At 38.6% G+C, this 16,586-nt stretch overlaps 1 protein-coding gene across 13 annotated transcripts in view; it reads left to right on the forward strand.

The window, feature by feature from the left end:
* Positions 1 to 16,586, forward strand: part of LOC140736843 (CMP-N-acetylneuraminate-beta-1,4-galactoside alpha-2,3-sialyltransferase-like) — a 542,908-nt gene that overhangs the window by 267,071 nt on the left and 259,251 nt on the right. For 8 of the 13 annotated variants that reach the window (XM_073062832.1, XM_073062828.1, XM_073062823.1 and 5 more), the window contains one exon: positions 15,650 to 15,682. The exons of the other annotated variants lie outside the window; for them this stretch is intronic. In XM_073062832.1, coding sequence (XP_072918933.1) covers positions 15,650 to 15,682 — 33 coding nt within the window. The remainder of the gene's footprint in view (positions 1 to 15,649; positions 15,683 to 16,586) is intronic. 13 annotated transcript variants of the gene reach the window in all.

Below are 16,586 nucleotides of genomic sequence, written 5' to 3' on the forward strand. Positions count from 1 at the left end.
GAAACATACAGTGAACTGTGTTGTTTGCGTCAATGACCAACACAGCCCAAGGATGTGCTGGAGCAGCCAGTGTCACCATTCCAGCATCTGCAGTCTCTCATATGAGAATCAGGTTTATTGTCATTTTGTGGCAACAATATAGTGCAAGGCATACAAATTACTGCAAGTTGCAATAAGTACATAAGTAATGCAAATGAGGAATAGTGAGGTAATGTTCACGGACCATTCAAAGATCTGATGGCAGACGGAAGAAGTTGTTCTTAAAATGCTGAGTGTGTATCTTCAGGCTCCTGTGCTTTCTCCCTGATAGTTGTAATGAGAAGAAGGCATGTGCCAAATGCTAAGGGTTCTTAATAATGGATGTCACGTTCTCGAGGTACCACCTCTTGAAGATGCCCTTGATTATGGGGAGGGTTATGCTCGTGATGGAACAGCTGAGTCTATAGCCCCCTGCAGCCTCTTTCAAATCTGCATAGTGGAGCCTCCACATCGGGCTGTGACACAATCAATCAGCTGTCCATCATACATCTGTAGAAATTTGTTAGAGTCTTTGGTGACATATGAAATCTGCTGAAACTCTGAATGAAGTATAGACACTGGTATGTCTCCTTTGTGATTGTATCAAAGACCTTGGCCCAAGATAGATCTCCTGAAATGTTGGTACTCAGGAACTTAATGCTGCTCACCCTTCCCACCACTGAACCTGAAATGAAGACTGCTATGTTCTCTCCCATCTTTCCCTTTCTGAAGTCCACAATTCATCACCTTCTTGATGTTGAGTGCAAGGTTGTTGTTGTGATGCCACTCAACAAACCTATTTGTCCCATCCTGTACACCTTCTCATCACTATCTGAATTTCTGACAAAAGCTGTAGTGTCAGTGGTGAATTCTTCAATAATATTTTTCCTCCAGATGGAGTGAAATATACAAGTTATTTTTCTATCGTTCAGTATGTAGTAAGAAAACAGCAATTAATGTTGAATGCCTTATGGAAAAGGCTAAATTTGTGCAATGAATGTTTTAAATATGTTTTTAAAATTGATATACAGCACGGAATAGGCCCTTTTGACCTCTTGAGTCATGCTGCTCAGCAATCCCCCAATTTAATCCTAGCCTAATCACGGGACAATTTACAATGACCAATTAACTTACCAACTGCAACATCTTTGGACTGTGGGAGGAAACCAGAGCACCCTGAGGAAACCCACATGGTCACAGGGGGAACGTACAAACTCCTTACAAGCAGCACGGGAATTAGGGTTAGGCTTGTGCTAATCACTACGCTACTGCACCACCCTGATGTATTTCTGACATCTTTATTGAACAAATTTATTTTTTTATTGGAGCATGGAAGGGTCAAAATTCATGCCTGTGGCTGTTATGTAACTTTAGCTGTTAAGTAACTATTTTTATTTTTGAAGTAATAATACTCTTTTGAAAGATAGTCATAATTAAAATTTAAGTGAACAATGAATGTACAACTCATGATGAAGGGTTTCGGCCCGAAACGTTGTCACTACCTCCTCCCATAGATGCTGTCTGGCCTGCTGAGTTCTGCCAGCATTTTGTGTTTTTAATGAATGTGCTTCAATTATTTTATGTGACAGAATGAGGATTTGACTCATTTTATGTTAATTATACTAAGCTCTAAACCTTTAATTTCATGTGCATCATGAATTTTTAATATATCAAATGCAAAATTGTACTATTAATGTAGTTTGAGATTTGCATGTGCCCTTGCATGGAAAATTTAAATATTCTTGTTTCTAAATTTACTCTTTTAGTTCACCTCTAATTATTCCCTAAATACTTAAGAAAACCATTGGGACTGAAAAACTATGTTATGATTGCGAAGTTGTTTAGATTTTTATCCATGAAGTTCTATTGTTAAACTATTGTGATGGTGGAAGTGAGAAGACTTGTGATTTCATTTGGAACGTAAACATGCAGAACAATCCCTCGCAAACAAAAATTAGAATGTAGCATCAGGGTGCAGGCTAACATCTGATTGAATTCTCCAGTAAGTAAGGGGGGGAGTCTGTTGCATGGTGTATAGATGGCATTTTTTCCAAATATGTACGTGCTAAGCTGCAGATAGCTGGAGCAGAAGTCAGAGGTCAACATGCACCTACTTCATTGCAATGACCAATTGTTTGCATTTATCTAATATTCTTTTATGTAAAAGGTGTCAGTGTATTTTATGGCATCATTAAGGCACAAAAATTGACAATGAGCCCTATAGATAAAAATAGTAGAAAGGTGATGCATGAGCATGTTAGAAGTTGAAACTCAGCATAGGTTATGAAAAGGTCATCATAATTTTGGACTGTGTTTAAGGTGACATCAGTCGGAGTAAATTGAGCACTGATAAAACAACAAAACAAAGTTTAAGCTTTTGAGCAGTTAAAGAAGGGGCAATCTCATGATACTCCAAAGATGTGGTGAAGGTTATTGAGGTGTTCAGAACCTTAGCTCAGGTTCACTTACAGTTGCAAAAAAAGTTTGTGAACTCTTTGCAGTTACCAGGTTTTCTACATTAATTACTCATAAAATGTGGTCTGATCTTTTTTTAAATCTAAGTCACAATAACAGACAAACACAAATTAACTAAACTAATAACACACAAACAGTTGTACTTTTTCTCGTCAATACCACCACAATCCAAGTTCAAAAAGGTATGTGAACCTCTGGAAAATGTCAAGTTAGTGGTCTGTCACCTGAAGCTTAATAGGAGTTGGATAATGCAACAAGATAATGATCTGAAACAAAAGAGTAAATCAACAGCAGAATGGCTTAAAAAGAAGAAATTTCGTGCTTTGGACTGGCCAAGTCAGAGTACAGACCTTAACCCAATTGAGATGCTGTGGCAGTTCATGCAAGGTATCCCAGAAATATTGAGGAGTGGTCTAAAATTCCTCCAAGTCTGATCAGCAGCTACAGGAAATGTTTAGTGGAAATGTTAATGTTTGCTGCCAAAGGAGGTTTATTTTTATTAAATATAAGGGTTCACATACTTTTTCCAGCCTGGACTGTGAATGATTAAACAATGAGTTCAATAAAGACATGAAAAGTACAATTGTTTGTGTTATTAGTTTAGGCAGATTGTGCTTGTCTATTATTGTGACTTAGATGAAGATCAGACCACATTTTATGAGTAATTAATGCAGAAGACCAGGTAATTGCAAAGGGCTCACAAATGTTTTCTTGCGGTGTCTGGACTATCCTCTGTCAGTGATTAAGAAGGAAATAATTCAGTGGAACAGCTTTAGCAGGGGGCTGAAACCTTTGCTAGCATTTAATTAGAGTAAATATCTGTTCAATATATGGTAGATAAGCAGCATGACAAATTCTAGACAATAGATGTGATGAGAAAGGTGATTACCTGGGACTTGATATGATCGGCACACATGTGAAATCTGTGCAGAGGAGATTTCTGAAAAGTGTAGCGTGCGTGTATATTAAAATAGAAAGGGATTAACAATATTGCTATGAGGACCTCCTGAGATAATTGTGCTGGCGTGGGAAGAGATGCTTTCAGGCTTTGATATCATGGATAAGAATGAAGCCAGGCAAGAGCTGGCCCACTCAGGTAGACAGTGGAAAAGACTTCAGAAGTGGTTTCTGTGTTTAATACACAAACAATGTTGCACACAAGTTAAGTGGGATAAGGAGAGAGGTTCTGACAGCCAGAGTCACATAGAAAATGTTAATTATCACAGGTGGTGTTTTTGTTCAGTGAAGAGGAGACACATTATTGGAGCATTTCAAATGTGAGGCTCAGAAAAAGGGAATGATGTGTTGAAGAAATTTGATTATGTGTTACTGCAGGGGAAGGAATCGTTGACACTCTTACCAAAAGAGAGTCAGGCAGAGCTCAGTGGGAATAGTTTTAGGAGAGCAAGGAGTCTTTCATGTGGAAAATGGTTTTTTTTTGATAGCAGGAGAGAATTGATAAGGAAAAGGATAATGCTTATTTGGGTTTGAGCAAAGCGAGTCCTCCAGAGTTATTTTATTCTGAAGTCTTTTGGAAGCAAAGAATGTGGTACAAAGAGACAACTGATAAAAATTCTTTGGACTTTTGGAGTCATAGCAGAAGTAAGAGTTAGGACTAATGACAGCATTACTGTGTAATGATCATGAAGCGTAGGAAATAAAATGGAAATTCTTTACATTTCAAATAACAAAAATAGAAGAATATTTGTTAACTCAAAGGAAGTGTATGAATAAAAGATGGGAGAAAAATTGGTAATTACTATTACAGGATGAGAGAATCTCAAAATAATTACAGAAGGATGCTATTGGAAAACTTTGGCTTTCTATTATATAATCCTGACAGTCCTATGAAAATACTGGAAACATTTAGCAGACCAGCCAACACTAAGGGCCTGTTTCCGTGTGGAATAATTCTATGAATTCTATAAGACTCCACCATCAGGCAAACATTCCCCTCCCATCTCCTTTTGCTTTTGAAAGGGAGCAATTCCATGGTCTGTCTACTACTCTTATGGCTCATTCCTGTGTAACTATATTAAGTGCAACACCTGTCCTGTCACCACTTCCCTTCCCACCACCCAGGAACTCAAATTTTATTTCCAGATGGAGTAGTGATTCACATGTACCTCTTCCAATCTAGTGCATTGTGGTCTCCTCTACACTAGAGAAGCCATAACACATCTTGCATGATTGTTATGCAGAGAAATTTCGCTCTTTAACTTTGCTTCCGATAGACAACCACTTTAATTCACCATTCCTCATCCATTTTGATCTTTCTGCCCAAGGCTTCTTGCGTGGTTACAGCGAGGCCCAATTCAAGCTTGAGGAAACAAAACCTCCGTTTCACTAACTTCACCAGCACTATAATCTTGTTAATTCTAATTACATTCAGTTCGTCATTCTCATTCTTAGTTCGTTACACTTATTAGGAAAAGGTTAATGCATGGAGGGGGAAAAATCTGTGCTTAAGTGGGACGGGTTGTTTGTATGTGAATGTGAAATATATCCAGTTTATAATCATCAAGGAGGGTGCACCTTTAGATGGGCCTTGGTTCAGTGAGAGCAATCAGTGACTTGCAGCCATATTATAGGATGAGCCATGATTTTTCTGCTCAGGTTTCAGGATTGGAATCTCTAGTCTTTTGATATTGGAGCAATCTGATTCATAGGTGAGTGTATGCTATCAATTGAACCACCACTGACACAAGGCGCAAAGTTCCAGATTTGCCATAGGGATCTGGCCCAAATTAATTATCAAATTATTGGGGTAATTAGGGGGTCAATTATCAAGGGTTACTAATTCATAATAGGATTGGGATCACAAGATTTTTAAACATTTGCAGAGAACGTTTGACAAATGCTAAAGAATTTGCGTTATTTCCGGGTTGCTTCAGAAAAGTTGACGTTGATATAATACATGGCAATTTTTAACAGTTTTCTTAAAATTTGGTATTTTTAGTCAGCATGTGTAAAATGCAAATGCATTGAAAGTTAATCAAAAACTTTATACTGTAATCCAATTTTTTTTGTTCAATGTCAGCTAAAGTATTTGCCAACAGGTAAATATTTCCATATTTGATTAAAAGGCAATTAGCAATAAAAAAAATTGAGCAATGCTGCTAAGGGTAACAGAACCAATGCAGAAATATGTACTTAAAGAAGCAGATTATTTGTTTGAATGAATCAATAGACTCAAGTGGCTGAATGGCCTGCAGGTTTAACAGGTTTTTGCAGTAGGACCCAAGGGAGGGAAGAGTTTGGGAGTTTCACATTCAAGTCCTCAATATGTCTTATAATTTTCTTATATTCTGAAGATATGAATATACAGTGTACTTTTTATTTTGTATTTTTAATCACTACGAGTTTAGTAATATCTTTCCATGTATGCAGTGTGTTGGTACACCTGCTCTTTTGGGTAGCGGTGTCTTTCTATGCTGTTAATATTGTCTTTAGTACCCTTTATTGCCAGTAATATCTCTTAGGTTATTGTCACGTGCAATAAAAAGACATTGAGATTTAAATACACATTTTCTTTGTACCAAGTTGTTTTAGAGTATCTAGTAGTAATTCAAGATGGACAAGTTGGAGTTTACTTAGCTTTTATTTTTCAATGGTATTCAAATGTTATTGCTGGAAACATCAGAAGTTCTTCGAAATTGGACATCATTTTGGTAAGTAGTGTAATGTTGATGTATTAAGTTACACAGTCTGTGAGATTGATTAAGGGTACAATTGAGACTTCAGGGTTTCAGTGCAGTTTAAAATGTTATTAGAATCTGGAGATACTCTCTCACTTTATTCATTACCTTGAACAGATGGTGCTATTGAGCAGACTTCAGTGATTAGATCAGCGGTTTAAGGAAACGAGGTTCTTATTGGAGTCCAGCATTAACTTGGGAGAGACAGTCTTCCTTTTGTTGGCTCACATCAGCTGCGTGGAAGCCACACAGTATGTTTTCTTTTACGTGTCACAGCTGTCGTATAAAATCCAAGATATAGTTTAAAAGAAAATTTGGCAAACATGGTATTTGTCTGTCTCACCTCTGTCATACTGATAGTGAAAAAGGTAATGAGAGAGCAGATTAATAAATATTGTAGGACAGATGTCTGTTGTACTCTTAAAAGCTTGAGCCATATGGTGGACTGATGCAGTCTGTTAAGTTCATTGAGGCTCTGTGTCATGTACTGAAGGACAAAGGTTTGTTCTATGTCACAGATCAACTTTTGAATATTAGCTTGGAAGGCAGGGTAACATTGCATGAATTTTGGCTCCTTTCAATCCTCCCTGTTTGACCATGCTCTGGATCATCTCTCTATTTATCCCTTCCTTTGGCTAATTGTTAATATCCATTTGATGAAGCTGCTGTGAAGTAACTTATCTAGATAATACTTTGCTAAAGGCATTATACGAAAGTTGGTATGGGTGGTACACACTCAAATGCCAAAAAAATCCCAGCAATGATATTCTTGCCTTGTTGCCAACCTGTTTAATACCCAATGCTTGCTCTGTACTGAATGAGACTTCCTTGTTATCATGCAACGATTTTGTAAAGTTATGCCATGGAATTTTGCTTTGTTTAAGATGGATCAGTGTAGCAAGCTGGAAATTCATCAAGAATGTTATACAGTGCCAATCAGAAATAAATACTCATTCTTAAGACAAGTTAATCAGATCATGAAATTCCTGCACAGAGTGAAAGCGCACTGTTCCCCCCCAGGGATGGGGTGCTTAAAAAAAAAGGCAAGAGTTTTAAAAGGGACATCAGGGACAGTTTGTTCATGCAAAATGTGGTGTGTGTTTGGAATGAACTGCCAGAAATAGTGGTTGAGGTAGGCATGTTAGCAATACTTAAAAGCCAACTGGGTAAATGCATGGATGGGAGCAATTTGGAGGAATATGGGACTAGCTTGCTGGACAACATAATTGGCATGGATGCATTGCACTATCGGGCTAGTTTCTATGTTTTCAGTCTCTATGACCAACATTTAAAAGTTGTTTGCACTGGTACATTGATTAAAAAAGACTGAGAAAGATATGAGCCAAATTCAGGCAATTGGTATTAGTTTAATAAGCCACTTTGGCTGGCATGGGTAAGTTGGGCCAAAGGCCTGTATCCATACTGTATGACTTTAACCCAAGGACACCTAATTAAAATTAACTGTCTCCTCTTCCATTGTTAGCTTCTATTACTAATTACCTTTTTTGAGAAGAGGAGTTTATATTAATTCTAAGGGAATTGATAACTTGCACCATTAGGCTGTATTTGCATTTGGAAACATGAAAAATTTTGGTGTTAATGTTCTCTAATATGATGCTGGATTTGTTTCTTCCCTTTGAGTGTCTTTTAATGTAGACTTGCCTTGGAGATGGTTAAAATTTTCTTTCGTGGTTTAAGAGTGTTGCTGCTCTGGGCTTCAGCTCAGTGTCAGAGAAAGTTCCAGCTTATAGTTGTGATACATCCTATCTGTTTCCAATTACATGCTGACAACACAGCAGTATTGCTACATTTGTACCACATGCAACCTGTTAATCATTTTGAAAAGTGCTCTTTCAAGATGATGTAGAAGGGTGTCTGATGCCATTTCAGTCACCTATCAAACATGCAACACTTAAGTCCTTTCATTACTATTTCTGAGATCCATTTTATAATTCCCACTGGTGAGAGAAAAGACCTTTGCATGCAGCAAGTCTGAAGCAGTGACATCTCAATAAACATTGTGAATATAGTTTAGTGACTCCTTCATGCAGAACATACTTGATTAAGTGGATATGTACATGAGGCAGTAAGAGATAGCAGTGACAGATAATGTGGATGAAAACAGCATGTGTTCTTTAAAGTGGAAGCTCATGGAGGGGAAATAGCTTGAAATATCTTTCATGTACATTCAAAAAATAAATCCATGATGTGTATTGTAAACCTTGAGTTTGTTCTAGCATATTATGTGCTCTTGTTTTAAATTGCTTCAGCAAAATGGTTTTCTCACAAAAAACATCAAACTTCATTTGCCACCTTATTATCTCTTACTATCTTACTATCTTTCCTTTCGGTTAGTCCTGATGAAGGGTCTTGGCCCGAAACGTCGACAGTGCTTCTCCCTATAGATGCTGCCTGGCCTGCTGTGTTCCACCAGCATTTTGTGTGTGTTGTTGTTTGCCACTTTATGTTTCATTTGCTTTTTAGTTTGTCTGCCTGAAAGCAGTCAACCTTTTATTGAAAGAATGCAAATAGAAGCCACGGTTTATCTTGGCCAATCGATTGTATCTATGTCTGTGAAAGCCATAGTGAGCATGGAAGTGGGTTCTTTGGCTCAGTGAGTCTGTGGCAACTATTAACCACCTATTTACCCCTTTACAGTTCTCCACACATTCTTAGCTACTCTCTACTCCCACCCAGCACACCTCAAACTAGTTTCTACCACTCACAAATGAGGGACAATTTGCAGTGGCTAATTAGCCAACCAGCCTGCATGTTTTTGGGATGTGGGAGGAAACTTGTGTGGTCACAGGGAGAACATGTAAATTTTATATGGCCAACAAACAAGATCAGATTGAATTTAGGTCTTAGGTGCCTGTGAGGCAGTGGATCTACTAGCTACATCTATCTGCCACCCAAAGTAGATCAATCCAGTTGATGAGTTTTCACCTGAGATGTTAGCTGTCTATTTCTCTCCACATATACTGCCTGACACTCAGTCCTCTAGTAGATCTTTTGCAATATATTTTTTTGATGTCTGTATTGAATATCTTAAGTGAAAGTTATTACCCTTTCAAAATGCTGTTGTGTATGTTCAGATTTCGGCAGTCCCTGAGTTATGTATGGGTTCTGTTCCTGAGAAGCGTCCATTGTTTGATTTCTCAGTTGGTCAGAATTATTAGCTACTCATATTGTAATGCTGTAATTTCATTGATTTGAATAATCACCGTAACACTACCCGTAATTTAAACAAATTTCATGACATTTGTCATGTATGGGAGAATTTGCATAAAATCCAGTCATATGTAACCTGTACAGGAATCTTAATCTTGGTGTAACAATTCCAAACTTCCTGCTATGGTAGGAAGGATGTGGAAAATGGAGTGACATCAAGATCTACCAAGACTCTACAATTTCCAACTACGGAGGAAAGAGTTTGATGTGTTATGAGATCTTCACTGTAAAAGTTTTCAGAGTATGGTGTATTTCAAACCCTTGAAGGTTTTCAAGCTAGTTCCTGTTAATTTTTCTTGTGTGCACCTCAGAAGATCAACTTTCAAATCTATGGTAACTAGAAAGAAATAACTTACATGCTCAAAGAATGAAATGTGTTGTTGATTTTATTTTAGTGGGGGACTGCTGCTCACTGGCCTATAATTGTCCTAGGGGATAGGATCTACTTATATCTAGAAAAATATTAATGATAACCAGCATGAAGTTCATGCTTTACAAACTTGATTGAATTTTTTGAGGCGATGACGAAGATGATTGATGAGGGGTAGTCCAGTGGATGTTATCTACATAGACTTCAGCAAGGTATTTGTCAAGCCCCTTGTGGTACACTGATCTAAAAGATTAAGATGAATGGGATCATGGAGAGGTTAGATTCAAAATTGAATGAGCCAGAGAAGTGGGTTGTCGTGGACTGGTCTTATTCTGTGGCCAGTGACGTTCTGCAAGGATCAGTGCCTGAACTTCAGTTGTTTCTGTGATATTTTTTGTAAATGATTTGGACAAAATCATTTGGAGGAAAGCATATAGGAAAAGGCAGGATCTTTTGAATCATTGATATACAGATGGACTTCGGGGCAACTCCGTAGCTTGCTGAAAGTCGCAAAAGAACTAGATAGAATGGTAAAGAAGGCTTACAGTATACTTGTCTTTATCTGTTATGATGCTGAATATAGTATTCAGGAAATCATACTGCAACTAAAATACTTTGGCTTGGTCATATTTAGAGTATTGTGTGCAATTCTGGTTGCTGCATTACAGGAAGGATATGAATACTGGTGAGGAAGTGGAAGAGGTTTACGAGAATGTAGATGTGTTCAGTGGTGAAGAGGGCTTTACCTGCATTGGAATATTAGGTTGGACAAAAGTATTTTTGTCTAGAATGTCATAAACTGATAGAGTGACCTGACAGGTGTGTATAAAATTGTGAAAGGCATAGATAGGGTAAATTGTCACAGTCTTCTCAGGATGGAAATATCAAATACTCGAAGAGGTATAGAGGTAGTTGATAGCCAGAGATTTTTCCCCGAGTGGAAATGGCTAATAAGAGGGGGGGCATAATTTTAAGTTGGTTGGAGGAAAGTATAGGTGGGATGTATTTTAGACATTGAGTGGTAGGTGTGCAGAATGCCCTGTCAGGGGTGGTGGAAGAGGCAATTACATTAGGAGCATTTAAGACATTTAGGACGTAGATTATAGAAAAATGGAGGGTTATGCAAGAGAAAGGGTTAGATTGACCTTGAGTACAGGCAGTCCCCGGGTTACGTACGAGTTCCGTTCCTGAGTCTGTCTTCAAGTCGGATTTGTATGTAAGTCGGAACAAGTACATCTGGTATTATTTAGCGTCAGTTAGTCAAACGTTTGTCTTAATATATAGTATATATTTTACCTTTCTATGCATATAAAACACTTAAGAAACATATGTATTCCAATAATTAAACCACTGCATTGCTTAATAATAATTGCAGCTTTCATCGGGACAGTGCCTTTCACATGCTCCATTGTTCTCACTTTATCCGTTATCCTTTCAAATTGTTCCGATCGTTGACCAACTGTAGCCTGACGCTTTTCCAATGACCGATGGCATTTCACCTCTTTCCAAAAGCTTTATTATTTCCACTTTATTTTCAATCGTGATTGCTTCCCGTCAATGGAACAGAAACACTGCGGGCGGCAGGTCCCGAGCTGCGCCGGTTCCCGAGGTCCGCTGGGTCCTAAGGACCACCGCACTGAGACAGGCTAAATGGATCAAGTGGGGGCTGTGCTAGGTTTGGGTATTTGATCATCCACAATATTCCGCGTGGGAATTTAAACTGGAGGTGACAGTGTTTTTTTTTTTACGAGTTCAAGTTGCGAGCTCGACATCAACCCGGCATGGATGGTACGGGAGTCACTGGATCGACATCAAGATCTCACTGCGCCACCAGCCGACCGGAACGGGGGGGGGGGGGGGGGGCGGGGGCGGTCAGGGTGAATCTTACTAAGAAAAATTTAAGCGAAATACAAAGTTAAACACTCAACACAGTGTCAACGGCAACGACTTAAAATGGCAGACGGCGTCGCGATCCGACTTAAAACGGTGGATGGCATTCTCCTTCCTCGGTTCGTAAGTACGAGTTATCCGTAAGTCGGACATTCATAACTCGGGGACTACCTGTAGTTTAAAAGCTCAGCACAGCATCATGGGCCAAAGTGCTTGTACAATGTTCTAATTTCTAGAATGCATAGGTTTAGGGTGAATGAGGAAATTTTAAAGCATATTTTTGAGGCAAATTGTTTTTTTAGCCAAGAGAGCTGTAGGGGCCTGGAATGTGCTGCCAGGGCAAATGATGGGCACAGGTACAATGATAAAGTTTAAGGGACATTTAGACAGCTAAGTGAAAAGAGGGGCACTGAAGAGATATAGACCATGTGCAGATAGATGTGATTAGTTAGAATTGTCCTGGTCAGCACAGATTATACAGTATATTCTAAAATAACAGAATAGTTAGCACAGGAACAGCAACTGGAACACACTGGAAATTACACAATGGAATCAAAGTTCAAGGTGAATTTATTATCCAAGTATATATGTCACCATATGCTACCCTGAGATTCATTTTCTTTGTAAGCATTCACAGTAAATACAAAGAAGCACAATAGACTTAATGAATAGTTGCACACAACAAAGATGGATAAACAACTTATGTGCAGAAGACAACAAACAATGCAAATACAAAAAGAGAAAAAGAACTAAACAATAATAATAAACAAATGAGTAATAAATGTTGAGAACATGAATTGAAGGGCATGCCAGTAGCTTAGTGGTTAGCACAACACTATTACAGCTCAGGGCATCGGTGTTTGGAGTTCATTCCCCACGTCCTCTGTAAGGAGTTTGTTTATCTTCTTCATGGAATGCATGGGTTGTCTCTGGGTGCCTTGGTTTCTTCCCACAGTTCAAAGATATACCAGTTAGTAGGTTAGTTGGTCATTGTAAATTGTCCCGCTATTAGGCAAGGTTAGGGTTAAATCGGGGGTTGCTGTGTGATGTGGCTATTCTGCACTTTATCTCTAAATAAATATAATTTAAAAATTGTTGCTAACTTGAAAGTGAGACCATAGATGGTGGGACCAGTTCAGCGTTGCGGTGGGGGAAGTTATTGCCTCTGGTTCAAAAGCTTGATGGTTAAGGGGAACCTGGTGGTGTGGGAACTAAGGCTCCTGTACCCGCTTCCTGATAAAAGCAGGTTAATTGATCTTGCACATTTGGTGAAGACTAATGAATCTACAACAAATCCATCTGCGTTTAGCTACTTTGTTGAAGTGCTTTGTGCTTTACACTTTATTATACAACTGTCTTTACTAGCTGCCACCTCTCCACAGAGTTCATACCCTCCAACCCACCGACTGCACTTCCATTTCCAGTAGGGGAAGATGGAACACAACTAATGCTAGCAGCAACATAACTGCCAGTCCTGCGGTCTAGAGAAGGGATGTTGCTATACTTCAGAAGGCCACTACAGTGCATGTGAGATAATGAAATTGTTATATTCTGTCAATTTCTTGCATCTCCCCTATGTCTCAAGTCTTTTCTGGGACACAGCACCTAAAAGGTTTATAACCCCTTCCTGTCATATCATAGTGCCTTTTTAGTTTCAGATAATGGACATCTTCTACGGCTCATCTTATAGTAGGAAGATACTGAAGATTGAAAACACATAAATTGTTTCAATGAAGAATTTTAAAAAATTTGCTTTATTTGTCACATGTACACCAAAACATACAGCGAAACATGTCATCGTGCATCAAATCTAATAAGCGAGATTGTACTGGGCAGCCAGCAAGTGTCACCATGCTACTGGCACTGACATAGCGTGCCCACAGTTTGCTGCTACGAGGTTCTGCTGATGTATTCTTTGCCACGAGATCATTAGACAGCCAATCTTCACTTAGTACATCAGGCAGCATCTATGGAAAGAGAAACAAAGTTCAAAGTAAATTTATTACCAAAGTACATATATGTCACCATGTACTAATCTGACGTTCATTTTCTTGCAGGCATTCACAGTAGAACAAAGAAATACAATAGAGTCAATGAAAAAGTACACATAAACAAAGACAGACAAACAGCCAATGTGTAAAAGAAGAAAAAAAGTGTAAATACAAAATTAAAAATAAATATTGAGATTATGAGTGATGGCGTCCTTGAAAGTGAGTCCATATATTCGTGGAATTAGTTCAGTGTGGAGGTGAGTGAATCATCCACACTGGTTCAGGAGCCTGATGGTTGAAGGGTAATAACTGTTCATGAACCTGGTGGTGTGGTACCCAGGCTCCTGATCCTTCTTCCTGTTACAACAGTGAGAAGAGAGCATGGCCTGGATGGTGGGAACCTATCATAACTACCAGTTTAGGTCAAAGACCCTTTGTCAGACATAATACTATTTGATGCTAGTTTGGAAAGGTTTGTTTACTCTTGGACTTATGTAATGTGAATGTAACTTGACTTTATGCAATCTGCTTGAGGTAGTCCCGGATTAGCCCAGGCATTTGAAATACTGTGTAATCACCTTAACCAAGATCTCCATTGCTTTGTGCCTTTTGTTGTTACATGTTTTCACTAACTTAACTTTTTGATGGTAGTCATGCAGCCCTATCTCTTTAAGAGTTTAAGTATGGAGCTTTTATAGGTATGTGCCCTTTAACATTCCATGAATAGACGCATGCATCATGCATCAGCACCTGCTTGAAAAGATCAGGAAGCAAATAGTTCAGGGTAAGGCGATGTTCCCTAACACAAGTCCAGGTGTTTTCCAATGATTAGAACTTTGCTTCTGAGTAATGATTAGAACTGACCACTTTTTAAAATGTCTGTTTCTGTAAATATCACTTCTCTGACAGGTGGTGATGATGAGTATTTCTCATGGATGAATCTCTAGGCCAGGACTATTTCATTTTTCTCCTTTGGCTTCTAATGAGGCAGATTTACCTTCAGGTCCTCTCCTCCTGCCTCCATAATCCTGGTGGCCAGACAGGAAAACAAATGAAGATCCCACGTTTTTAAGAGATGAGAAAATAGCATTTGGTGTTTTGGTCTTTCCTATAATACATAATTTAATACTTTTGGGATAAATTTCTTCAGATCATGCAGGGTGTGTCTGTTAGTGGGAGGGCGGGGGAAGGGGAAGTATTAGTGTTTCAGCACGTCCAACTATATGTCTTGCTAACGCTTTTGTAAAGCGTTAGTTTACAGGGAGGTTCTAAAGAAGTAATACTCAAGGGTTGGTGGACCAGCTCTTTGCACTTCACAATTCAGTTAAACTAGTGGCAGGCTGCAAAGTTCTGATTGTGGTCGTAAGCAAGCTGTGCTGCTTGAATTGATCTGGATGTTGAAGTTTCTTGGCTTTCAGTAATAAAACACTCAGAAAAAAACTGTGCAGATGCTGTAAGTCTAAAATAAAAATGGAAAATATTGGAAATCCTCCACAGGTCAGGCAGCTAGTGGGAAGAGAGTAAATAAAACTAAAATTTCGGGTGTATGACATTCCTGCAGAAGAATATCTTGTTTACTTTATATTGCATGAAGTTTTGAATCTTGACCTTCACAAGATAGTCTTTATATATATGTGTGTGTGTGTGTGTGTGTGTGTGTATATGTATTTTTTCACATATGTACAAATGAAGTGTAGCTATTGTATAATATAGTCAATTCAAACAAGCTCAGAGACAATGCACCTGAAATTCAATGTACAGAATATTTAATCCTTCACCTCTTTATGAAAAGTACTGTCTTTGAAGATTTTAAGTATGTTGAATTGTCACAAATATTGACTGCAGCAGTTCTGTAGAGATTAGTTCAATAGCACTTCATAATGTAGTCCAAACTCCTTGTTAATAGATCTAATTTTGGTTGGTAGTGTACTGGAGACTAGTGCTAATAAAGATCTGTATGTATTCTTGTTCAATAGGAATGATCACAACAATGAAGTGAATATCATGAGGTATTTCTCTGAAGGGGTTTCAGCTGTATTTCAGAACAACTATGTGGCAAGTTATTGTTGTGGTGTTTTTTTTTGGGTGATTTTTAAGTGGTTTTAAATGTGGTTCCAGCCCAGCTCTTTGAATAATGGACTTCAAAGTGTGATGTGCAGTTTTTGTGTGTCTGAAAAGTGTGAGATGGATGACTGGGGGCGGGACAAGAGATTCGCTTCAGTGAAATAGCTTCAGGGTGTATGGTTTTATTTGCAGACAATGAAGACATGGAGGTAATTCAAGGGGAAGGTCATAGCCCTGCCTCCAAAAGGTTTGTTAACATCAAAGAAGGCCAATTATTTATTTTTTTTAGTAATTTTTCAGAAGCAGTATTCAGTTTCAAGGGATAAAACAAAAAGGGGTAAGGCAGTGGACTGCAGATACAAATATGTTGTGAGATCGTGGAGAACCAAATCAGAACTTGTCACTGTAATGTCAGGTCTGCTAATCTCCTGGTACTTCTTAGCCTAGTGGACAAACCAGCTGACCTTGCACAATAACAGGTATTCTGATTATTTTTCTGACACTTGACAAATATTGCTCCTGACATGAAGGAAGCACTTAGGACCAGGTTTTTGGTAGCAAGCAACCAGTAAAATGATGAAATATGTCACGGAACATCACAGTTTCTTAACTCAGTGGGAAAAGGGAGGATATGCAAGCCATCTGGGGAAATTCTGTTAAAAGCTATCCATACTAGAATTACCAAACACAAGGAAATCTGCAGATGCTGGAAATTCAAACAACACACACAAAATGCTGGTGGAACACAGCAGGCCAGGCAGCATCTATAAGGAGAAGCACTGTAGACGTTTCGGGCAGAGACCCTTCGTCGAGACCCCGAGACGAAGGTTCTCGGCCCGAAACGTCGAC

Source organism: Hemitrygon akajei, chromosome 12, assembly GCF_048418815.1.
Source record: "Hemitrygon akajei chromosome 12, sHemAka1.3, whole genome shotgun sequence".
Lineage (NCBI taxonomy): Eukaryota > Metazoa > Chordata > Chondrichthyes > Myliobatiformes > Dasyatidae > Hemitrygon > Hemitrygon akajei.